We start from the raw sequence: 23,469 nt of genomic DNA, 5'->3' as shown, positions 1-23,469 counted from the left end.
ACTGGATTCGACCATACGGCTTCATTCCTCTCTAAACTATGCTCCTTTCTAACAGTAAAGATGCAGCCCTCCACCCTAGTTCCTCACTTGGGGAGCCGTGTATCATGGTCTCCAACTCCCCCCCCCCCCCCCCCCCCCCCCCCCCCCCCTACAGGAAAAAAGTTCTTGACAAAAACTCAAGTTCCTGCTTGGAATCTCAGGTGGAGGATGATAGAATGTGTATATCTTCCATAGGCCAAGGACAGGGTTGCCAGGCCAATACGTTGTTGATGAAGCCATTCGGTTGATGAGCTTATGAGGGATGTTGGAGGGAACGTGAGCAGGGGCTGTCTGACCCACTGAGTTGCTCCAGCACTTTGTGATTTTTTTTATAAACCAGCATCTGCATTTCGTTGAGGAGGGGGAGGAAGAGAGAGAGAGTCATGATATTCCTTCCCCATGTGAAACAAATTTCTTCCCCTTCCCAGCTCTGACCAGTGACTCTCTCCATCCCTCCCTCACCCAAGTCGCACCAACTTCACATTCTCACTTTGCAAACAGCTAACAATGGCCTGTATCCTTTATCATTCTTACTTGTTTGCAAAGCCTTCATTCATTTGTTCATTATTGCACTACATCACCGTCTATCTCTCGTTTCCCTTTCCCCCGACTCTCAGTCTCAAGTAGGGTCTCGACCCGAAACATCACTGTTCATTCTCTCCAGAGATGCTGCCTGCCCCACTGAGTTACTGCTGCTTTTTGTGTGTCAAACCTGTATCCGCAGTTCCTTAATACACCTACATGTGAGATTTCTGCTGCCATCTTTTAGTTTAGTTTGTTGGTCACATGTATCGAGGTACAGTAAAAAGCTTTTGTTGTGTGCTAACCAGTCTGCGGAAAGACTATATGTGAATACAATCAAGCCACTCACAGTATACATGATAAGGTGCATAGCGTTTAGTGCCAGATAAAGCCCGATTAAAGATAGTCCGATGGTCTCCAATGAGGTAGATAGTAGTTCAGAACTGCTCTCTGGATATTAGTAGGATGGGTCAGTTGCCTGATAACAGCTGGGAAGAAACTGTCTCTGAATCTGGAGGTGTGCGTTTTCACATTTCTACACCATTAAGACCTGGAGCCGGGCCTTGCATCGCCCGGCACGGTCTTAACGGCCACGGGACTTGCCATCGCCTGCCGGGGGCTTTAACATCAGGAGAAGACTGGAACACAGGGGAGAGGCAAGACTTTGCCTTCCATCACAGTGAGGAGGAGATTCACTGTGATGGATGTCTGTGCAAATTGTGTTGGTTGTGTGTCTTGGTTCTTTTCTTGTTGTTTGACTGCAGAAACCAAATTTCGTTTGAACTTCATACTTGAGATTCAAATGACAATAAATAAATTGTATAATTGTATAATGCCCGATGGGTAAGGGGAGAAGGAGGAGTGGCCAGAGTGTGTAACTGGTCCTTGAATGCGCTGGTGGCCTTGCCAAGGCAGCGTGGGGTGTAGCGTTGCCTCGGCACCACCATAATGTGGTGCCACCACCAAAATCAATGACGAGTGGCAACTTGTGTTTGTTATTGGGGCCCAGGCACGCTGTTGTCAGTTTTAAGATGCCTGCTCTGTGAGGTTCATGGTGCAGCATTATGCTAATGGTGGGCAAGTGCATTGTGCCCTGATTCCATCTTCCTCCATAGCCTTGACACCGTTGTCTCAGACTGGATCATCTCCTAGCTTCAGGATCTCCTAGCTTGATCCCTGGAGTAAGTCATTTTTGACTTTAGTTTGGGGAATGGATTTAGGAAGGTAGCAGATTGTCAGGAGGGAAAGGTGTTTAGTGGTAGTGTCAACATTTTGTTCAGCTTAGCCATACAAAAGGTCAAAGGCAAACTGGAAGCAAATTCTAACTCCCTAATAACTGTCGGACAGAGTGAGACCCTGGTTGGGTAAGAAATAAACTGTAGATGCTGATCTATACTGAGATACAAAGTGCTGGAGTATCTCAGTGGGTCAGGCAGCATCTCTGGGGAATAAGGACGGAACCTGTCTTCAGACTGAGAGTAGGGGGGATGGAACGAGAGGTAGGAAAAAAACAGAACAAACTGGGGCTTGCAACAGATGACCAAGGAAGGGTGGAGCCCACAATGGCCCATTGTTGGCTGGGGAAGAGGTGATAATGACAGGGATACAAGGATGCGAACAGTGGAACTAGTAGGATGACCAGCGTGGGGGAGGGAGTGAATGCAGGAACTTGAAGCTGGAGAAATCAATGTTCATACCACTGCGCAAATGTGGGGTGCTGATCCTCCAATATGTGTGTGGCCTCACTCTGACAGTGGAGGAGGCCGAGGACAGAAAGGTCAGTGTGGGAATGGGAAAGGGAGTTGAAGTATTTGGCAACTGAGAGATCGCATAGGCCAAGACGGACTGAGCGCAAGTGTTTAGCGAAACAACCGGCCAGTCTACGCATGGCTTGCCGTTGAGTTACTCCCGCACTTTGTGTCTATCTTTGAGAATCTGATTGGGACCGTTTAGTTTGGAGTTTAGCGATGCAGCGTGGAAACAGAGTCCGCGCCGATCAGCAATCCCACACACAGACACACTAGGGACAATTTACAATTATGCCAAGCCAATGAACCTACACATCTTTGGACTGTGGGAGGAAACCTGAGCACCCAGGGAAACCCTATGCAGGTCACGGTGAGAATTTACAAACTGTGTACAGACAAGCATCCATAGTCAGAATGGAACCTGTGTCCCTGGCGCTGTAAAGGGCCTGTCCCACTTACGTCATTTTTGCAGCGACTGCTGGCACCCGTCATAGTCGCAGCAGGTCGCCAACAATGTTCAACATGTTGAAAATCCAGAGGCGACCAGAAAAGGGTACGACTCTTTGGGCGACTACTTTCGACCATATAGGCGTCACCCCGTGACATGTCGACACGTGACACCTGTATGGTCGTGAGTAGTCACCCAAAGAGTCGTACCCTTTTCTGGTCGCCTCTGGATTTTCAACACGTTTGAAAATTTTCGACGACCTGCTTGGCCTATGCGATCTCTCGGTTGCCAAATACTTCAACTCCCTTTCCCGTTCCCACACTGACCTTTCTGTCCTGTCATTGTGTAAGTGGGACAGGCCCTTAAGGCAGCAACTCTACCGCTGTGCCACCATGCCGAGCTTAGCTTGCGTAATATCCACTCAAATCGTACAATGCACGAGTACAGGCACCTCACGATTTACGGAGAGTTACGTGCTTGAAAAGCAGCACATCATTCAAAAATACGTAAATTAAACAGATCAGCGACTGTGCCGTCAACAGTAAATTTGAACGCTTTATTCTGAAAATACCCGCGTGTAAATTAGGCCTCAGTGCATCTATCCAATCTCATGGTCTTATGCACCTCTGTACGATCACCCCTCATCCTCCTGCGCTCCATGAAATAGAGTCCCAGCCTACTAAACATCTCCCTGTAGCTCACACCCTCTAGTCCTGGCAACATCCTCGTAAATCTTCTCTGTACCCGTTCCAGCTTGACAATATCTTTCCTATAACATGGCGCCCAGAACTGAATACAATATTTTAAAAGCAGCCTCACCATGTCTGATACAACTGCAACTTGACCTCCCAACTTCGATACTCAATACTGTGGCTGATGAAGGGCAATGTGCCAAAAGCCTTTTTGACCACCCGATCTACCTGTGACTCCACCTTCAGGGAACCATGCACCTCTACAACGTTCCCCAGAACCCCACCATTCACTGTGCACGTCCTGTCCTTGTTAGTCTTCCAAAAATACAACACCTCACATTTCCCTACATGGCCTAATTCTGCTCCTGTCACCTATGAGATTAAATTGTGCGACAGAATAGAAGACATTTTAGGATGAGGACCAAATTATAGAAAGAGATGCAATGTTGCAGCAGAGCGGTGCAGTTGGAGTGGCAGCCGTGCAGTTGGCAGGAGGTTGGCTGGAAAGGAAGGAGAGGGATAGAGGAAGCCTGCAGTTAGTTGGAATATGATGCCAACCACGTGGCCAGCGGGAACAGTGCCAACACTGGGGTGCACAGCCAAAGGTCGAGACAATTACGTGGTACTGTTGCTGGACATAACGAAGAGTTACAACCCGTGTAAGATTTGCTGAATGCAAAAGCTGAAGCTGTTCAGTGCTTTAATCTTGCTTGGAAGCAGGTCGGATAATCCTAAATCATGTTCCGCATGTACTTTCCTGTGACATGTTATGTGTAGTGCTTCACTGGGCAATAAGCTGGAGCAGGGCCAATCCCACACAACAGCAGTGGTTTGCTTATGACAGGCGCTGAGGGATTAATGGGGCAGAAACGCCAGCAGAGTTTAGGAAGTGTAGGAGAGAAATTAAAGGTGGCAATTACAGAAAGCAAGGAGGGTTTGAAAATATTTGGCAAATTAAATCAAAAGATATTTTATGTACGCGAAGAGCAACAGAATGATCAAGAAATGAATAGGGCGTTGGGGGATCCCTAAACCTTAGAGATACAGCGCGGAAACAAGCCCTTTGGCTCAGCAAGTCTGCAAGGCAAGGCAAGGCAACTTTATTTATATAGCATATTTCATACACGAGGCAGTCTCAAAGTGCTTCACATAAAAACATGTCATACAATAAAATGAAATGATAAAATGAAATAAAATAGAACTAAAAGAAAAGAAAAGCAAAATTAAAAATGCATTATAAAAAGTGCAAAAGTTAAAAGTGCAATGTAGTTAAGATTTAGCTTAAGCTAAAGTAAACATAAAAGTTTTCAGTCTTGTTTTAAAAGTGGTCAAAGTTGAGGCAAGTCTTAAATCTTCAGGAAGTTTATTCCAGCTATTTGTTGCATAGTAACTAAATCCTGCTTTCCCATGTTTTGTATTTACTCTGGGAATCACTAACAGATTGGTTTCAGAAGATCTTAGCGGTCTAGAAGGCTTATATAGTGGAAGCATGTCAGTGATATACTTTGGTCCTAAACCATGTAGTGATTTATAGGTGAGCAGCAGGATTTTAAAATCAATTCTCTGACATACAGGGAGCCAATGTAAGGATTTAAGAATTGGTGTAATGTGTACTGCACCAACCAGTCATCACCCAATAAGAATACGTTTATTGGCCAAGTATTCACATACAAGGAATTTGCCTTGGTGCTCCGCCCGCAAGTGACAGCAACATACAGTGACAGTTAGGAATGACACATTAAACATTAATAATAAAAGATTATTGATTAAACGTGAATTAAATAAAATACTGGAGCAAAAGGAGGCTACAGATAAGTTAGCTATTAGCTAGCATTATCCTACACACACTAGGGATAATTTATAATTATCAGTAGCCAATTATCCTACAAACCTGTACATCTTTGGAGTGTGGGAGGAAACTGGAGCACCCGGAGAAAACCCATGCAGTCACAGGGAGAAGGTACAAACTCCATACATACAGCACCCGTAGTCGGGATTGAACCCAGGTCTCTGGCGCTGTGAGGCAGCAACTCTACCGTTGCGCCACCGTGCTAACCCAAAAGGTTGTCTGTGAGTGGCCGTGTGTACGGTGAATGAATATTTAGTGATGTGGTCACAATGGACAGAGGGGATGCTGCTGCAAAACTTCAACACGCTTGGCCGTGTATTGCGGTGCGTGACCTGCAGGGTGGCAGGCGGTCGGACAGGGTTGTTTTTGCTTGACTGGCACAGATGGGCTGAATGGCCTCCTGCATCATCGATGATTAAAGTCGTCTTACACCCTGGTATCTGGAAACCTGAGCACTGCTCAACCACAGTGCCGGTAACCTCTACCCTGACCCAGCTAGTCTGATTTAAAGTGTAGGGAGTAACTGTGGATGCTGGTTTATACCGCAGGTAGACACAAAATGCTGGAAGAACTCAGCGGGTCAGGCGGCATCTCTGATAGAAGCAATGGGTGACATTTCAGGGTGAGACCCTGCTTCCTACTCTCAGTCTGAAACATAGAAAATCAGTGCCGGAGTAGGCCATTCGGCCCTTCGAAGTAGCACCGTCATTCAATAGGATCATGGCTGATCATCCAAAATCAGTATTCTTCTGGCTTTATCCCCATATCCCTTGATTCTCTTAGCACTAAGAGCTAAATCTAACTTCTCTTGAAAATCTAGTGAATTGGCCTCCAGTGCCTTCTGTGGCAGAGAATTCCCCAGAATCACAACTCTTTGGGTGAAAATGTTTTTCCTCATCTCAGTCCTAAATGGCCTACCCCTTATCCTTAACATGTGACCCCGGGTTCTGGATTCCCCCAACATCGGGAACATTTTTCCTGCAACTACCTTGTCCAATCCTCTAAAAATGGTATGTTTCAATATATACCCTCTCATCCTTCTAAATACCAGCGAATACAATTCCAGTCGACCTGTTCTTACATCACATGTCAGTCCCGCCATCCCGGGAATTAAATTGGTGAACTTACGCTGCACTCCCTCCATAGCAATAATGTCACAACTCTCTGGGTGAAACATTAGAGTTGTGAATGTGTGGAATTTTACTTCGGAGTCGCGTGAGTGACTACGTGAAGAACCCGCCAGGATGCATGCGTGTCATATCGCTTCACGCATTGCGAAACGACAGGCGGGGTGGAGAGTTCCTCCGCAGCGGTAAGTTTAAAACTGAGACCTGCAGGTAAGTGAATTACTCTGCGGTCGTTGTTTGTTTCCCGTACTGTTTCACAGGAAGGGGAAACTATGGACAAACCAAAGAAGTCTACAAGGGCTGCATCTAAGCTGGCTGGGGAGGACCGCGGAGTTGCGGGCAACCAGCAGTGGCTGACGGCACCAGAATCACCGGTAGCGGGATCATCTGTGCCCGAATAGGCCCCCGCGCCGGCCAGATCAACACCACGGCCGAAGGCAAAACGGAAGACTAACAGAGCCGTTGACTCGGACGAGTCCGACTTTGAGGAAATGCCGCGGGCGGCCAGCGACCGTGATCGCTGGAGCCGAATGGAGCGGCTTATGGAGCAGATGCTCCACCGTGACAGACTCCGGGAGGCTAGTGGAGGCTAGTCACCATGGGTCATATAAAACACCCATGGCAGCACCTTACCCAGGGCTGCACAGTGCATCTCCCTCGACAGAGGGGAGTACTGGGAGCAAATTCTGGGCTGGCTCTGAAGGGGGGTTTGCTGAACAGACAACCAGTGTGCAGAGGGTGCAAGAAGAAGAAAATCTCCTGGAAATGGTGTCCAAGTTTGTACAGCCAGACCAGACTGGACAACAATTAGAACAAAAATTAGCATCCAGCATTGACTTCCTATCATTCAAACAACTACAGGAACAGGCTGTAATGGACACCACTGCCAAATATCTGGCACCGTCAAATTGTGTATCCCTCAATATTCCCGTGGTGAACAGTTGTATCTGGAAACACATTGGAGCGGGAGTCAGAAGCCAGGATGTAAAGCTTCAGAAAATCCTAAAATTGTTGACAGCGGGGATCACAGCATTTGCTCGCACAGTGGATGGGAAAGAGATATCAGAACAACAGCAAGACGCACTGGCATTATTCTGCAATACGCAGTATGAGATCAATAGTCTCAGGAAGAACGCCATCCGCCCAGTCTTAAACCCAAAGTTTGCAGGGCTGTGCAAACCTGGAGATACTAAGCCACTAATACTACTATTTGGGGGCAACCTGTCAAAACAGGTAAAAGAGCTCGATGAGGAGGCTAAAACCCTGGGGCTCATAAAGGCGGCAACAGGAAGGACCTCCTGCACACAAAGACAGCACCCTTGCGCACCCACCAGCAGAGCAAGACATACAGAAGCTGGTGAAAGCTCAAAGGTCGGGCATACAGGACAGCGGTCTTTTTTAGGCCATGGCCCAGACCGGCCTTCGTGGAAGATGCGCAAACCCCAAACCCAGACACTGGCGCCTCAACCTCTACGGCGACTGCACAGGAAGAAATAAACCTTCCACTGGTAACCATGGAGGTAGGTGGGTCTGGTTCCTTCCAAAAAACAGAAAGTGTAAATAATACACAAATTGGTGGTAGATTACATTTTTTTTTGGGAGGCATGGAGTGCAATAACTACTGACACTTGTATCCTAAATAGTATTCAGGGATATACAATTGAATTTGTGCACAAAAACTATGCCCCAGTTCAGCATGTACCGAACCGAACGTTTGTGCTTTCACGACAAGAAAAACTGGAAGCGCATGCTGAACTGGTGAGACTTTATACTAAGGAGGTTATTGAAAAAACCCAACACAATTCTCTGGAATTCGTATCAAATATCTTTACAAAAAAAAAAAAAGATGGTGGTTGCCGCATCATCATAGATTTGACCAAATTGAATACATTTGTGCAGTATATTCATTTCAAAATGGAAACCGTTGTTACTGCCAAACAATTGATGTCCAAAGGCTACTTCATGGCTTGCATTGATTTAAAAGATGCTTACTATTCGGTGCCTATACGAACGGATCACAGACGTTATTTAAAATTTAACTGGATGGGGCAGTGCTGGCAATCTAGAGCTGTACCCAATGGATTAACATCCGCCCCCAGACTATGTACCAAAATCTTGAAACCAGTCCTAGCGTTTCTTCGGAAACAAAAAACATATGGTCATGGCTTACCTAGATGACATATTAATTGTGGGCAAAACTTTGGAATTAGCCAAACTAGCTGAATCAGCCACCAAACAATTGTTTGAGAAACTGGGGTTTATCATCCATCCAGTTAAATCTAAGCTACCGCCTTCCACCACTATGGATTACTTGGGGTTCACAATTGACTCAGTTCGCATGTCGGTGACTTTACCAAAGGACAAGGCTACAGTCTTAACTGAGGCCTGCAACAACCGCATTGACATCAGTGAACCATCTATTAGATTGGTAGCAAGGGTTATTGGCAAAATTGTGGCTGCTTTTCCAGCCACACAGTTTGGACCTTTGTATTACCAAAATTTACAAAGGGCAAAGGTACAAGCACTCAAAATCAATACTGGTCATTTCGATAGGTCAATGAAGCTACCAATCAAAGCAATTACGGAATTACAATGGTGGAGGGATAACATTCGGGATTGTTCCAGCCCTATCATTGTCAGCAATCCTTCAGTGGTGCTACAAACTGATGCCAGTGCTCATGGTTGGGGTGCTACTAATTCCATCTCCAGCTGTGGAGGTAGATGGAATGCACAGGAGGCATCATTACTTCACACACTTGGCATAAACTACTTGGAAATGTTGGGTGCATTCTATGGTCTAAAATCATACTGTTCAGGAATGCATCACCAGCATATTAGACTACAGATTAATAACACCACCGTGGTGGCATATATTAACTATATGGGTGGAATCAAATCTGTATCATGTGATAATCTGGCTAACACAATTTGGCAATGGTGTACTCAGAAAAATATTTGGATATCAGCTAGTTACATACCAGGTAACCTCAATTCAGTGGCAGACACCAGGTCACGCAAATTCAATGACAACATCGAATGGATGTTGGACCACAAAGTGTTTGCTGATATTGTAGCACGGTACGGAACACCAGATATCGATCTATTTGCATCTCGGCTTAATCACCAGTTGACAAACTATGTTTCTTGGGAACCAGACCCTGGGGCATCAGCGATGGATGCCTTTTCGCTGCATTGGGGGAAATTGTTTTTCTATGCATTCCCTCCTTTCTGCCTCATCAGTCGGGTATTACGCAAAATACAACAAGACTCGGTCTGGTATTTTGGTAGTGCCCGATTGGCCTACTCAACCATGGTTCCCCGTGATTCACAATATGGTTTTAGAACCATGCATCACCGTACCGAAACGACCAGACTTGTTGGTTCATCCCGTAACGGGGGATAGCCATCCATGCCATAATAGGACAAATCTATTGATTTGTAGAATCTAAAGAAACTACTTCTGGACCTGGGACTGACGGACCGAACATTGAACATAATCTCAGCGGCTCACAGGCAGTCCACCAAGAAACAATATCTGGTCTACATCAGGAAGTGGGAAATATATTGTATTAGAAACAACATCACTTACAGTACAACAAACATAACTTCTGTTCTGGAATTCCTGGCTAGCCTCCATTATGATGAGGGGCTCAGTTATAGTGCCATTAACTGCGCCAGAAGTGCCCTTTCAGCGTATCTGTGGCAAGGATCAGAGTGTCATTCTGTCGGGACTCACCCCCTGGTAACCAAACTTATGAGGGGAATTTTTAATATTAATCCCCCAAGAACAAGGTACTCCCATATATGGGATGTGAGTATTGTCCTCGCGTTACTGAGGAATTGGTCTCCAGCAACAGCTCTGTCCCTGCAAAGGCTAACACACAAAATAGTCATGCTGACGGCATTGGTCTCAGCACAAAGAGTTCAGTCATTACATAAATTAAGGCTGGATAACATGACCTCTTCAACGAGAAATATAACTTTTTACATCCACGATTTAGTCAAACAGAACAGACCGGGATCGTCAGGCCTCAAAATAGAATTTAGAGCATACCCAATAGATGATCGTCTATGCATTATGAGACATTTATTATTATACATAGAGAACACCAAACAGCTCAGAGGCAATGAGATAGCATTACTGATCAGCCACAAACAGCCCCATAATAGGGTATCGGTTCAAACAATTTCCAGATGGCTAAAACAGGTTTTAACAACCGCTGGGGTGGATACTAACATATTCAAATCTCATTCCACCAGGGCTGCAGCTACATCGGCAGCAATGGAATTGAACGTACCTATGGACCAAATCCTGGGGACAGCAGGATGGTCAAAGGAAAAAATGTTTCAACAATACTACAATAAACCAGTGGTTAAACCTGTGACATTTGCAGAATCAATTTTAAGTTCTGTATCATGATTTACCCCATAAGACAGGAGCTATAATTTTGTTGTTAATAAATTCATCATGGTTTTTCAATGTCAGATTCATGTTTGAATATGTTAACACAATTTCCTCCCTTAGTCAATTAAGGCAGATGTGAGACATAGACTCGTTTCCACGGCATGAAATCACAGAGCTTTGAAATCTTCACGTAGTCACTCACATGACTCCGAAGTAAAATAGTAAGATTAAACGAGAACTTACCAGTTTGAAGTTTGATCTGTATTTTATGAGGAGTAACGTTGAGGGATTACGTGCCCTCCGCTCCCACCCTCGATCATAAAGTTCAACTGGTGTCCTGTTCTCTAATCTTACTATGTTCAGTTCATTATTGTTATCTGTGATTTCACACCGATGCTTTGAAGAATGACACGCATGCGTCCTGGCGGGTTCTTCACGTAATCCCTCAACGTTACTCCTCATAAAATAAAGATCAAACTTCAAACTGGTAAGTTCTCGTTTAATCTTACTATTCTATGCCAGTTCTTTCTTCTCTTTCGCAGTCCTGGTCTGCCTCCACCCTAAATCGTTGCCCTTTATCGTTTCAGGTTGCACAAGAAAAGGTCAAACAGCAAGGGGCCGGGACCTGTGCCTGGTGTCAAACGTTCACCGTCCAACAGTTCAGTCAACAGTCTGAGTAGCTACATCAGCAACGTCAGCAACGCCTCCACGCGCTCTCAGCGCTCTCTGCACCTCGGCAGCAGCAGCGGCTGGCAGGAGCCCGTCGGTACGTGTCCGGGGAGGGCAGCGCGGGGGTGGAAGCAGGGCACCGGCACATTTCTTTAGTCAGAGGCTGGTGAATCAGTGGAATTCATTGCCACTGAAGGCTGTGGAGACCAAGTCAGTGGATATTTTTAAGGCAGAGATAGACGGATTCTTCATTAGTACAGGGTTTACGGGGAGAACGCAGGAGAATGGGGTTAGGAGGGAGAGATAGTTCTGCCATGATGGAATGTCGGAGTAGACTTGATGGGCCGAATGGCCTAATTCTCCTCCTATCACTTATGCTCTTTTGACATCAGTGTTCTTAAAGCCTTAACCCTTCCCTCCAACAGACTGGTTAAGGGCTTCTCCTTGGTTTAAAGTACCGCGATCACTGGTGCACGTCGGAGACTCGTGCTGCAGTATCTCAGTTTTAGTTGGAAACGAGCCCTTTGGCCCACCGAGTCCGCACTGACCTGCGATCATCGCACAGCTGCTGTGAGACTTTGCCCATCCCGCCGGGTGCTGGGAGGCGGGCGAGCGGGCGGACAGGAGAGGGGCGCACTGCCGCTCTGCTGTGGGGCCCGTGTGTGGTAACACACACGGTTCTGTTACTGTGGGGAGCGCTGGGTCGGGGTCTGATGCCCCCTGGTGGTGGGAGGTGTCCGACACCGAGCTGCAGTTACTGAGAGGCGAGGGATTATACCTTCCTTTATAGGAAGGAAGTGCAGATGCTGATTTACACTAAAGATAAACACAAAATGCTGGAGTAACTCAGTGGACAGGCAGCATGAGGTCATGTGATAGGAGCATAATTAGTTCATGTGTCCCATCAATCTACTCCGACATTCAATCATGGCTGATCTATCTTTCCCTCCTAACCCCATTCTCCTGCCTTCTCCCCATAATCCCTGACACCCGTACTAATCAAGAATCTATCTCTGCATTAAAAATATCCACTGACTTGGCCGCCACAGTCTTCTGTGGCAAAGAATGCCACAGATTCACCACCCTCTGACTAAAGACATTCCTCCTTATCTCCTTCCTAAAGTAGCGTTGTTTAATTTTGAGGCTATGAACTCTAGTCCTTGACTCTCCCACAAGTGGAAACATCCTCTCCACATCCACTATCCAAACCTTTCACTTTTCAGTAAGTTTCAATGAGGTCCCCCTTCATTCTTCTAAACTCCAGCGAGTACAGGCCCAGTGCCGTCAAACGCCTTTCTGGAGAGAAAGAATAGGTGACGTTACAATCGAGACCCTTCTTCAGACTTAGTCAGGGGAGAGAGAGATCTGGAAGGATAAGGTGTGAACACGAGAGATCAAAGGGGACGAAGTTCAAGGCAAATGTAGAATAGATCATTGTTAGCTGGGGGAAGGTGACAATGAAGCATACAAAGATAAAATGTAATCAGGAGGACAGTTAAACTGGCCGGAGAGCTAGGATGGTGGAGGGATGGAGAGAGAGAGAGAGAGAGGGAAAACAAGGGTTACTTGGTTAGAGAGGTCAACATCAAATTGTTGGGTTGTAAGGTGTCCAAGTGAAATATGAGGTGCTGTAATATTTTCCTGTGATGACTTGCCTCGGTAACCTGTATCTACTGACAGCGCCTTCCACTTCTTCCAACATCTACATGTCGTCGACATCTGGCTACTCCACCGAGGGTGAGCTGCAGGGTAAGTGGAACGTTCATCATCTCACCCCCCACGTCCCTCATCCTGAACAGCTAACGTGTGGCACGTTGCACTATCGGCAGAGAGGACACACTGGCTGGGGCTGGACAGAGGCTTTAGGGATTTCATATTGAAGCTGGGCAGTGGGGCAGCTGAGCGGGTACTTACTGCGGTGGGTGGATGAGTGGCGGGGAGGTGTTACTAGGGTGGGGACAGGGTGGGTGGGAGATGTTACTAAGGTGGGGAAGATGGATGGGGGCAGTTACTAGGGCATGGACAGGGTGGGTTGGTGAGTGGAGGATGTAACCTGGGTGGGGACAAGGTGGGTGGGTGGTAGATGTTGGGCGTGGGCACTGGGTGAATTGGGGATGTTGCTAAGATGTGGACAGGGTGCAGTGGCGTATTGGCCAGGGTGTCAGCTTGCCTGATGGCAAGTGGGGGGGGTATCAAGTGGGCCCCTATACAAGGGGCCTGGGATGAAGGGGCCCCTTTTGTATTACTGGCAACCAATATTTGTAGACCCAGGGACAGGGTGGTGGTGGGGGATGTAGGGGGGGGGGGGGGGGGGGGTGGGGGGGGGGGGGGGTGATGGGGATGATGGGGGGGGGGGGGGGGGGGTGGGATGTGGGGGTGGTGGGGGTGGGTGAGGGAGGGGGGGGGGGTGACACCCCATTGCTGGGGCAGGGTGAGGTTCAGTGGGCTATTACAAGACGTGGGTGTCGGGACATGGGGTGGGTGTATGTGCTGTTACTGGGAAGGGGGTGAGGGACATGTAAGCGGGCTGACGGTGGGGGGGAAATGGAGTGGGTGGGGTGTGAGAGGGTCCGTTACTGGGGCAGGTGAGGGGGGGTTAGTGAGGTGGGTGTGTGGTGGGTGAGTGGGCCGTGGATGACTTCACCACTTCTAGATTTACCAGAATTTTACAGGGGTTTCAGGAATGCTGGGTTACAGAGGGGGGGAGTTGACTGCCGTGCGGGCTGCGGTTCTTTGGCTGCGGCGCAGCGGGAACTTTAAGGGGGGATTTCTCGAGAGGTTTTTGGGGCCTACAATGACTTAAGAGCGGAGATAGGTTGAAGAGCCGAGTTGGACTTACTTTGGACTTGTACCTTGTCCTTTTTAAACTGGATGAGGAGATAAGATTTAAAGGGATGAGGTGATAGACCATGGGGAAAAGCTTTTCCCAGGAGGAGGGAGGAAACATGGAGGGAAAATTGACAGGATTGTATATGGGACCAGATGCTGGGTTACATCAGGGGGACTGAGCTGTTGTTTGTGGCAGCTAATGGCCATTCATTCACACACATGCACACACACATATGTACACACAAAAAAACAAACACAAAAAATAGTGTGCTGCCATTTGACGACACAAACTCCCCCTGCTTAGCGCCTGTTCACCAAGGTGTGGAAAGTGATGCAACTTGTGCTAAAGAGCATCGTTCCATTGCAATCTCCAGGTTGTATCAGCAGCAACACCCTGTGTATCCATCCACTTAAAATCATTAACGAATCCACTTCCTGCAGCGTTTTGGAAAGAATATTCTGGACCCTGTCAGTATTTAATCTGTGACCTCTGTTTATTGATCCCTCAATAGCAAAACCTTTCTCGTTTTGAACCCTGCTGCAATCTTCAACATTTAATAGGTCATCTCTTTTACCTTCTCTGTTCCGAGAGGACTCCTAGCTTCTCCAAATTATTCTTTACAGTAATTCTAGAAACTGTCTAAATCAATTCTTATGCTTGAAGTCTGAAGAAGGGTCCCAACACGAAATGTCACCCATCCTTTTTCAGACAGAGATGTTGCCTGACCCGCTGAGTTACTTCAGAACTTTGTGTCTTTCTTAGGCTTTTGACATCCTTCCTTTAGTTTAGTTTAGAGATACAGCGTGGAAACAGGCCCTTCGGCCCACCGAGTCGGCACGATCAGCGATCCCTGCACACTAACAGTTGAGCCGTGGGCCGATCAGTTGCATGGTGCTTTTGTGAACAGCAGCAAAAACATTGGGCCACATGGCCCTTTGAACACTGTAAACCTTGAGAGAGAAGTTTGCGTTGTTGACATCTTGCTCTTCTTTCCCACCCCCCAGGTTTGGCGTACTCTGAATCGTTCTCTCCCCTTGCCAAGCTGTGGGGCTGGATCTCGCTGCTGTCTCCAGGTACCTGCATTACTAATCTTCCATCTTCTGTGGTCCATGGCCCCAAAACTCTGCTCCAGTCAACCAGTGCCCTGCTGATACTGGACCCAGTGGTGAGGTAGAGCCCGCTGCTCCCTCCTTAAACAACCAGGGTTTGCACAAGGCCTGGTCCCCAGTGCTGTGTTGTTGGTGCAGCCTAGGACCACAGTCAGTGCGGGAGGAAGCCACCTTCCAGCTTGGTCCTCCACTGTGTTCCCTCAGCCTGACTGGGTCACTCACTGAGATGAGTGGTGAGTTGCCCAGAGGACCATAGAGTCAAGAGATGACTGACTGTCAATGCTCGGTTACTCGATCCCGACTGAAGTCATGTTGTAACACTTAAGGGAGGCCTGGTTTGTGCTTCAGTGTCACTGGGGTGATGAAAGAATAGGATCTCCTTTAGATTTCCCCAGCTATGTGGCACCGAGGACACATTTGAAATGTAGTGTAATGTGGTGGACCGTGGCCAAGCTCGCACACAGCATTGTGGTGATCAGCAGACGCCCATGTTCAATAAATCTAGATTTCTCTAACTTCAAGTAACCCTCTCTCTCCGTCCCTCCCCCTCCTTAGTCGTTGTACTAGTTTCACTGTCGTCCTGGTGAGTTTCATTGTCTGTATCATTCGTTAACACCGAGCCCACAGCCAACCAACAATGGACCCTTTCCTTCATCATCGTTACTTTTTTGCATATCGTTCATTCATTTGTTCCATATCTCTCTACATCACCGTCTATATCACTTGTTTCCCTTTCCCCTGACTCTCAGTCTGAAGAAGGGTCTCGACCCGAAACATCACCTATTCCTTTTCTCCAGAGATGCTGCCTGACCCGCTGATACTCCAGCTTTTTGTGTCTATCTTTGCCCATGTTGGTTGTAGGATAAGATTAACTGGGACAGAGGGGGCTGCTATCCATCCACAACCCAGGCAATCTCTCTGTGTTGAAAGGTGATACTCCCTGCTTGGTGGAAGTGTCATTGACAATTTCCCGTTTCTTTAGTCTGGACACAAAAGGAGGCCATTCGGCCCGTCGTGGCCTCTGGAGTACTGTTGTCCCATTGATATCCCTGCCACCTATTTTTTCTCGGGCTCCCTATAGCCCCTCTGGGGTTCTCCTGCCACCACCTTGCGGTGGACTTTCTGTGGTGGTCCCTGCAGGGGAGAAGGTCTCTCAGCCTCACGTGGTTCCACAGTATCAGTGAGTTCCGTGTTAGAGAGTCTGAACTCTCTCCGCTTCCACTGATGGGAAGCATCGGGGCCCAACGTTGTCTAATGTTGTGTTCCTGTCTCTTTCAGAAAAAGCTCTGCCCCTGGTGTTCTGGTGGTTGAGCACAGCCTGGTACCAGTTAACAACGGCCATCTCCTTGATCGATGTCCTTACTCTGTCCAGGTACGTGCTCCGGGGATCCACAGATTCCCTTCCTCCACCTGGTCAACTGAAGCAAAGTCACCCATCCCCACTGCCTCCTCCATCTCCTCCACACCTCTGTACTGAACACACCCTCCCACAGGACACCCAGTTCTGAAGGGGCTGCTCCTCAAGTTTTGGCTCCACTTTAGTTCGATGCTATTGATTTTTGGGAATTAGAAGAACAAATGTGTCAGGAGATTGCAGACAGCTGCAGGTCAAATAAGGTTGTTGTAGTAGGGGATTTTAACTTTCCCAATATAGACTGGGAAAATCATAGCGTGAAGGATTTAAATGGGGTGCAATTCCTCAAAAGTGTTCAGGAGAGTTTTCTTAAACAGTATGTGGAGGCCCCCACACGTGAGAGGGCAACACTGGATCTAGTATTGGGAAATTGGGAAAGGCAAGTTAATGAAGTGTGTGTGGAGGGGCCATTTGGGTCCAGTGACTACAGTTCGATTAGGTTTAAGATAGTTATGGTAGGGACGGCGAGGGTCCACGTGTTAAAATGCTCAACTGGGGTAAGGCCAACTTTGAGGCAATGAGAGAAAGTCTCGCCCAAGTTGACTGGAGCAGGTTATTAGAGGGGAAAGGAACATGGGCTAAGTGGGATGTTTTTAAGTGTGCTGACGAAAGCTCAGCATATGTACGTCCCCGTTAGAGTGAAGGGCAAAGCAGGCAAACGTAAGGAAGCTTGGCTGACGAGGGAAAATGCAGATGGGCAAATGCTATCGGCCGGTGTGCATAACATCTGTAGTTGGAGGTGACATTATCGAGGTATTCTGAGGAAGCTATATGGGTGGAGCAGGAACAAGAAAGGGATGATCGCTGATTGGGGTGTAGTACAGACAGTTTGAATTTGTCAATAGGGTTAGAAGAATCTGATGTTTTTGAGATTGTGCAGTCAGGTGTCAGCAGTGTCAGGTCAAATCTGAGGTTGTATTTTTGAGGAGGGCCAAAAAGGTTGATGTAGGGGGGAGCTGTAGAGGGTATACACTGGGAAAATCATAGCGTGAAGGATTTAAATGGGGTGCAATGCCTCAAACGTGTTGAGGAGAGTTTTCTTAAACAGTATGTGGAGGCCCCCACACGTGAGAGGGCAACACTGGATCTAGTATTGGAAAATTGGGAATGGAAGGAAATGTAGTGTGTGTGGTGGAGGTTTTTGGGTCCACTGGAGGCCAGTGACGATTAGGTTTAATCAGTTATGGTAGGGGGTCCGTTACTGTCCACTTGTTAAAATGCATCAACTGGGGTGGAGGCCAACTTACAGGGCAATGAGAGAAAGTCTGCTGTCAAGTTGACTGGAGCAGGTTATTAGAGGGGAAAGGAACATGGGCTAAGTGGGATGTTTTTAAGTTTGCTGACGAAAGCTCAGCATATGTACGTCCCCGTTAGAGTGAAGGGCAAAGCAGGCAAACGTAAGGAAGCTTGGCTGATGATGAGGGAGGCATGAGATTTGGTCAAAAAACAAGTGTAATGGTTGCAGGTGGAGCTGTTGGTATGTGAAGTGCATCCCAGGAGGAGTTTTGGGAGGAGTGTAAACTGAAAAAGGAGATCAGAAGTTGCAAAAAGGGGCCAGGTTGTTAGTAGGTGTGGTGAGTGTGGAAAAGATCCCAAAAGATTTTAGTTGTAGGGTTGGGTCAAAGGGAAAAGGAGAGAATGGGACCTCTCAGGAAAAGCAGTCAGCATCTGTGTGTGTCTGGAACAGGGATGGGCAAGGTCCTCAAAGTGAGGTTTGTCCTGGTGTTAATTGGTCATCGAGACCGCATTTCAGAATATGTGTTCAGTTTGGGCACTTGAGGGAAGTGGGGGGAGAGTATTGTCAGGTACGGAAAGGGTGTTGAGAAGATGTACGAGGATGTTGGAGGGGAGAAAGTGGCTATGGGGGAGAGGATCAGATGTTATATCTGGATCTCTAGGGAGAGTTTTGAAGGGGCAGGATGAGGGGAAGGACCGTTGCTTAGAGGTTATAGGTATGAAATCATAGAGGGAGAGGGGAGAGAAGAAGGTGGGATTGCAAATGTTGTGCTTGCCCAGAGGGGAGGGGGAGGGCATGCAGGGGCTAATGAGCTAGAGGACGCATAACATCTGAGTTGAAAGTTACTCGAGAGGAATCCGAGGGGATAAAGTTATACAGGCATTTGGATGGGCAAGGGCTGATTGGGGATAGTCAGCATGGTTTTGTACATGGGAGGTCGTGTCTCACAAATCTGATTGATTTTTTTGAAGACGTGACCAAAAAGGTCGATGAGGGCAGAGCTGTAGATGTTGTGTACATGGACTTCAGTACGACGTTCAACAAGGTTCTGCATGGTAGGCTGCTCTGGAAGGTTAGATCGCATGCGATCCAAGGAGAGATAGCTGAATGGGTAGCAAATTGGCTCCATGGAAGGAAGCAGAGGGTGATGGTGGAAGGTTGCTGCTCGGACTGGAGGCCTGTGACTAGTGGTGTGCCTCAGGGTTCGGTGCTGGGTCCGTTACTGTTTGTCATCTACATCAATGATTTGGATGAGAACATACAGGGCAAGATTAGCAAGTTTGCTGATTCTACAAAAGTGAGTGGTTTTGCAGATAGTGAAGATGGTTGTGAAAGATTGCAGCAGGATCTGGATCGATTGGCCAGGTAAGGCTGAGGAATGGTTGATGGAATTTAATACAGAGATGTGTGAGATGTTGTATTTTGGGACATTGAACAAAGGCCTACACAGTAAATGGTAGGCCTCTGGGTAGTGTTGTACAACAGAGAGTGTACAACTAGGAGTACAGGTGCATGGTTCCATGAAGGTTGAGTCACAGGTAGATAAGGTGGTCAAAAAGGCTTTTGGCACATTGGCCTTCATCAGTCAGAGTATTGAGTGTGGAAACTGTGAGGTCATGGTGCAGTAAGACTTTGGTGAGACCGCATTTAGAATATTGTGTTCAGTTCGGGCACCATGTTACAGAAAAGATATTGTCAAGCTTGAAAAGGTTCAGAGAAGATTTACGAGGATGTTGCCAGGACTAGAGGCTATGGGGAGAGGTTGAGAAGGCTGGATCTCTATTCCATGGAGCGCAGGGGGATGAGGGGAGATCTTATAGAGGTATACAAAATCATGAGAGGAATAGATAGATGCACAGTTTCTTGCCCAGAGTAGGGGAATCCAGGACTAGAGGACATATGCTCAAGGTGGAAAAGATTTAATAGGAATCCGAAGGCTAACGTTTTCACACAAAAGGTGGTGGGTGGATGGAACAAGTTGCCAGACGAGGTAGTTGAGGCTGAGACTATCCCATCGTTTTAAAAAACAGTTAGATAGGTACATGGATAGGACAGGTTTGGAGGAATATGGGCTAAGCGCAGGCAAGTGGGACTAGTATAGCTGGTACATTGTTGGTCAGTATGGGCAAGATGGGCCGAAGGGCCTGTTTCCAAAGTGTATCACTCTATGACTCTAGACTGTGTAGGATAGTGTTAGTGGGCGGGAATCGTTGGTCAGTGCGGACTCGGTGGGCCGAAGGGCCTGTTTCTGTGCAGTGTCTTTAAACTAAACTTTGGGCCGAAGGGGGTTTGCCTTCCCACAGTGCTGTGTTGGAGACTCACTGTGAAACATAAAAAACTGTAAAAAAAAGACTTAAAAATGTAAAAAACCCTTTAAATGTAATTTTGTTCAAACCTAGGTTTGAATGACAATAAATAGCATTCCATACATCCACCACAGAACAGCCCTCTGATACTGTACCCAAGGTTGACTAATCTTTACACCAGTGTCACCGTGGCTCTGAGCTTTGTGTGTGTGGAGTGAAGGTCTGTCAGCATCGTGGGTCCATGGAGGGGTCTGTCCATCTCTTGACCATAATCATTGATCTGATTCTGTCTGTTTGATGGGAGCATTCGATTTGCTTGAAACGTGTGTGTGGGAAGGAACTGGAGATGCTGTTTTAAATCGAAGGTAGACACAAAAAGCTAGAGTAACTCAGCGGGTCGGGCGGCGTCTCTGGAGAGAAGGAATGGGTGACGTTTCAGGACAACGCCCTTCTTCAGACTCCAGAGATGCTGCCCGACCCACTGCGTTTCGGCAGCTTTTTGTGTCCATCTCGCTTGAGACGGGATTGGGTTCAATAGCCGGCTGACGTGTGTGTGTTTCCCCTCCAGGTGTGTCCCTCACGTGAAGAAGTGGATGCTGCTGGTGTTGCTGGCATTACTGGGTAAGGACCTGCTCCATTTCACATCTCACTTCATCGATCATTGATGTCTGCAGGACAATATGAAGAGAAAATCTTCACTGAGGGTTCGAGCAGTTGAGGCAAAACATGAGGAGAAACAGTCAAGTTGAGAGTAAAGGATTAAAGGTGGAGGGAAGGATTGGGGTGGGCCCTGGGCTGTATTTAGCAGTCTGTTTGACAGAACAACACTGGTGAATTTATAGTGTCAACTGAGTATCCCGAGCCCAAGGTTCTTATTGGAATTAGAGAGTGAGGTCCAAGCAGCTGAATTGAGGTTGTGTTATATTGTTCATAAATTATAGGAGCAGAATTAGGCCATTTGGCCCATCAAGTCTACTCCACTATTCAATCATGGCTGATCTATCTTTCCCTCTCAACCCCATTCTCCTGCCTGTTCCCCATAACCTCCGACACCCGTACTAATCAAGAATCTTATCAATCTGCACCTTAAAAATACCCATTGACTTGGCCTCTAGAGCCGTCTGTGGCAATGAAATCCACAGATTCACCACCCCCTAACTAAAGAAATTCCACCTTGTCTCCTTTCTAAAGGTACGTGGTTTTGTTCTGAGGCTATGATCTCTGGCCCTATACTCTCCAACTAGTAGAAACATCCTTTCCACATCCACTCTATCCAGGCCTTTCACTATTCGGCAAGTTTCAATGAAGTCCCTCCTCATCCTGCAGCGAGTACAGGCCCAGTGCCTACAAGTGCTCATCACACGTCAACCCACTCATTCCTGGGATCATTCTCGTAAACCTCCTCTGGACCCTCTCCAACGCCAGCATTTCCTTCTTCAGATGTGGAGCCCAAAACCGCTCACAAAACTCCAAATGTGGTCTGGCCAGTGCCATCGTTACATCCCTGTCGTTTATATTCTATTATCAGGGTGCTTGTATTTGATAATCTCGATGTTCTAACGGGTGCAAAGATGCTAATCTCCAGATTGCTCCCAGTAGCTGGTACAGTGAGTGTAGGTGTGGGAAGGGAGTGTGTGTGATGAGTAGGGGAGTGATGGTGCAGGAGGGAGGGCTGTATATTCCTCGGGCACTGGCACTGGTTCTGAGGGCAGGTGGCACCTCGAGGCTGGGACCAATCTCCTCGATGGGTTTGCTAAGGCCGTTTGGATGGGTTGATATGGTTTGGTATGGAAGGAAATTTGAGCCAAGATTTGGGGGGAAGTTGGGCAGAACAGGGAACGAGGGCATGAAGTTAGTGAGTGTTTGGGAGGAAGAGGAAAGAAAGGCTGGAAAATCCAATGGAGGAGTGGGAAAAGGGGAAGTACAACGGTATCTGGGGGTCCTTGTTCATCAGTCTATGAAAGTAAGCATGCAGGTACAGCAGGCAGTGAAAAAAGCGAATGGCATGTTGGCCTTTATAACAAGAGGAATCGAATATAGGAGCAAAGAGGTCCTTCTGCAGTTGTACAGAGACCACACCTGGAATATTGTGTGCAGTTTTGGTCCCCTAATTTGAGGAAGGACATTCTTGCTATTGAAAGAGGTTCACAAGGTTAATTCCCAGGATGGCAGGACTGTCATATGCTGAGAGAATGGAGCAGCTGGGCTTGTACACTCTGCAGTTTAGAAGGATGAGAGGGTATCTCATTGAAACATATAAGATTGTTAAGGGTTTGGACACGGTAGAGGCAGGAAAACGTGTTCCCGATATTGGGGGAGTCCAGAACCAGGGGCCACAGTTTAAGAATCAGGAGTAAGCCATTTAGAACGATGACGAGGAAATACTTGTTCTCACAGAGGGTGGTGAGTCTGTGGAATTCACTGCCTCAGAGGGTGGTGGAGGCAGGTTCTCTGGATGCTTTCAAGAGAGAGCTAGATAGGGCTCTTAAAAATAGCGGAGTCAGGAGATATGGGGAGAAGGCAGGAACGGGGTACTGATTGGGGATGCTCAGCCATGATCACATTGAATGGCGGTGCTGGCTCGAAGGGCCGAATGGCCTACTCCTGCACCTATTGTCTTTTGTCAATTCCCCGGAGGTGAATCGTGATTAGTTGTAACTATTCATACGAGGGGGATAATATTGTTACAGTAAACAAATGTGAAATATTGTATGGGACTTGCAGAGAATAAGGGGAGGCATCAAGGGTCGATCATTTTAGTCAATGGGTCACTCACCAGGCTCGGATGAAATGTATCCCAGGATGTTGAAGGGAGCCAGGGATGAAATTATAGATGCTCCAACCGTGATATTTTGATTCTTCCTCACTGCAGGAGTAATACTGGAGGATTAGATTACTAACATACGGTTGTTTAAAAAGGGAGCATGGGAGAGCCCAAGTAAATTACAGGCCAGTTCGCTTAACTGTGGAGGACAATTTATTGGAATAGATTCTAAATGGTACAAGATTCATTTAGTAGTGAATGATTTTTAGAACTGAGAGTAAGCATGCAGGTACAGCCGGCAGTGAAGAAA

At 47.2% G+C, this 23,469-nt stretch overlaps 1 protein-coding gene across 3 annotated transcripts in view; it reads left to right on the top strand.

Annotated features, from left to right (window-relative positions):
- The window catches only part of LOC129713736 (SUN domain-containing protein 2-like), a 67,561-nt gene that overhangs the window by 9,800 nt on the left and 34,292 nt on the right, over positions 1–23,469 (top strand). For 2 of the 3 annotated variants that reach the window (XM_055663000.1, XM_055662998.1), the window contains exons 3-7: positions 11,418–11,596; positions 13,180–13,248; positions 15,334–15,402; positions 16,717–16,810; positions 20,964–21,016. In XM_055663000.1, the coding sequence (XP_055518975.1) occupies positions 11,418–11,596; positions 13,180–13,248; positions 15,334–15,402; positions 16,717–16,810; positions 20,964–21,016 (464 nt within the window). The remainder of the gene's footprint in view (positions 1–11,417; positions 11,597–13,179; positions 13,249–15,333; positions 15,403–16,716; positions 16,811–20,963; positions 21,017–23,469) is intronic. The other variant, XM_055662999.1, reaches the window with a different exon arrangement.

Source organism: Leucoraja erinacea, chromosome 37, assembly GCF_028641065.1.
Source record: "Leucoraja erinacea ecotype New England chromosome 37, Leri_hhj_1, whole genome shotgun sequence".
In the NCBI taxonomy this organism is placed as follows: domain Eukaryota; kingdom Metazoa; phylum Chordata; class Chondrichthyes; order Rajiformes; family Rajidae; genus Leucoraja; species Leucoraja erinaceus.
The sequence above is the reverse complement of the archived record's forward strand: the minus strand, read 5'-3'. Positions and strand labels throughout refer to the sequence as shown.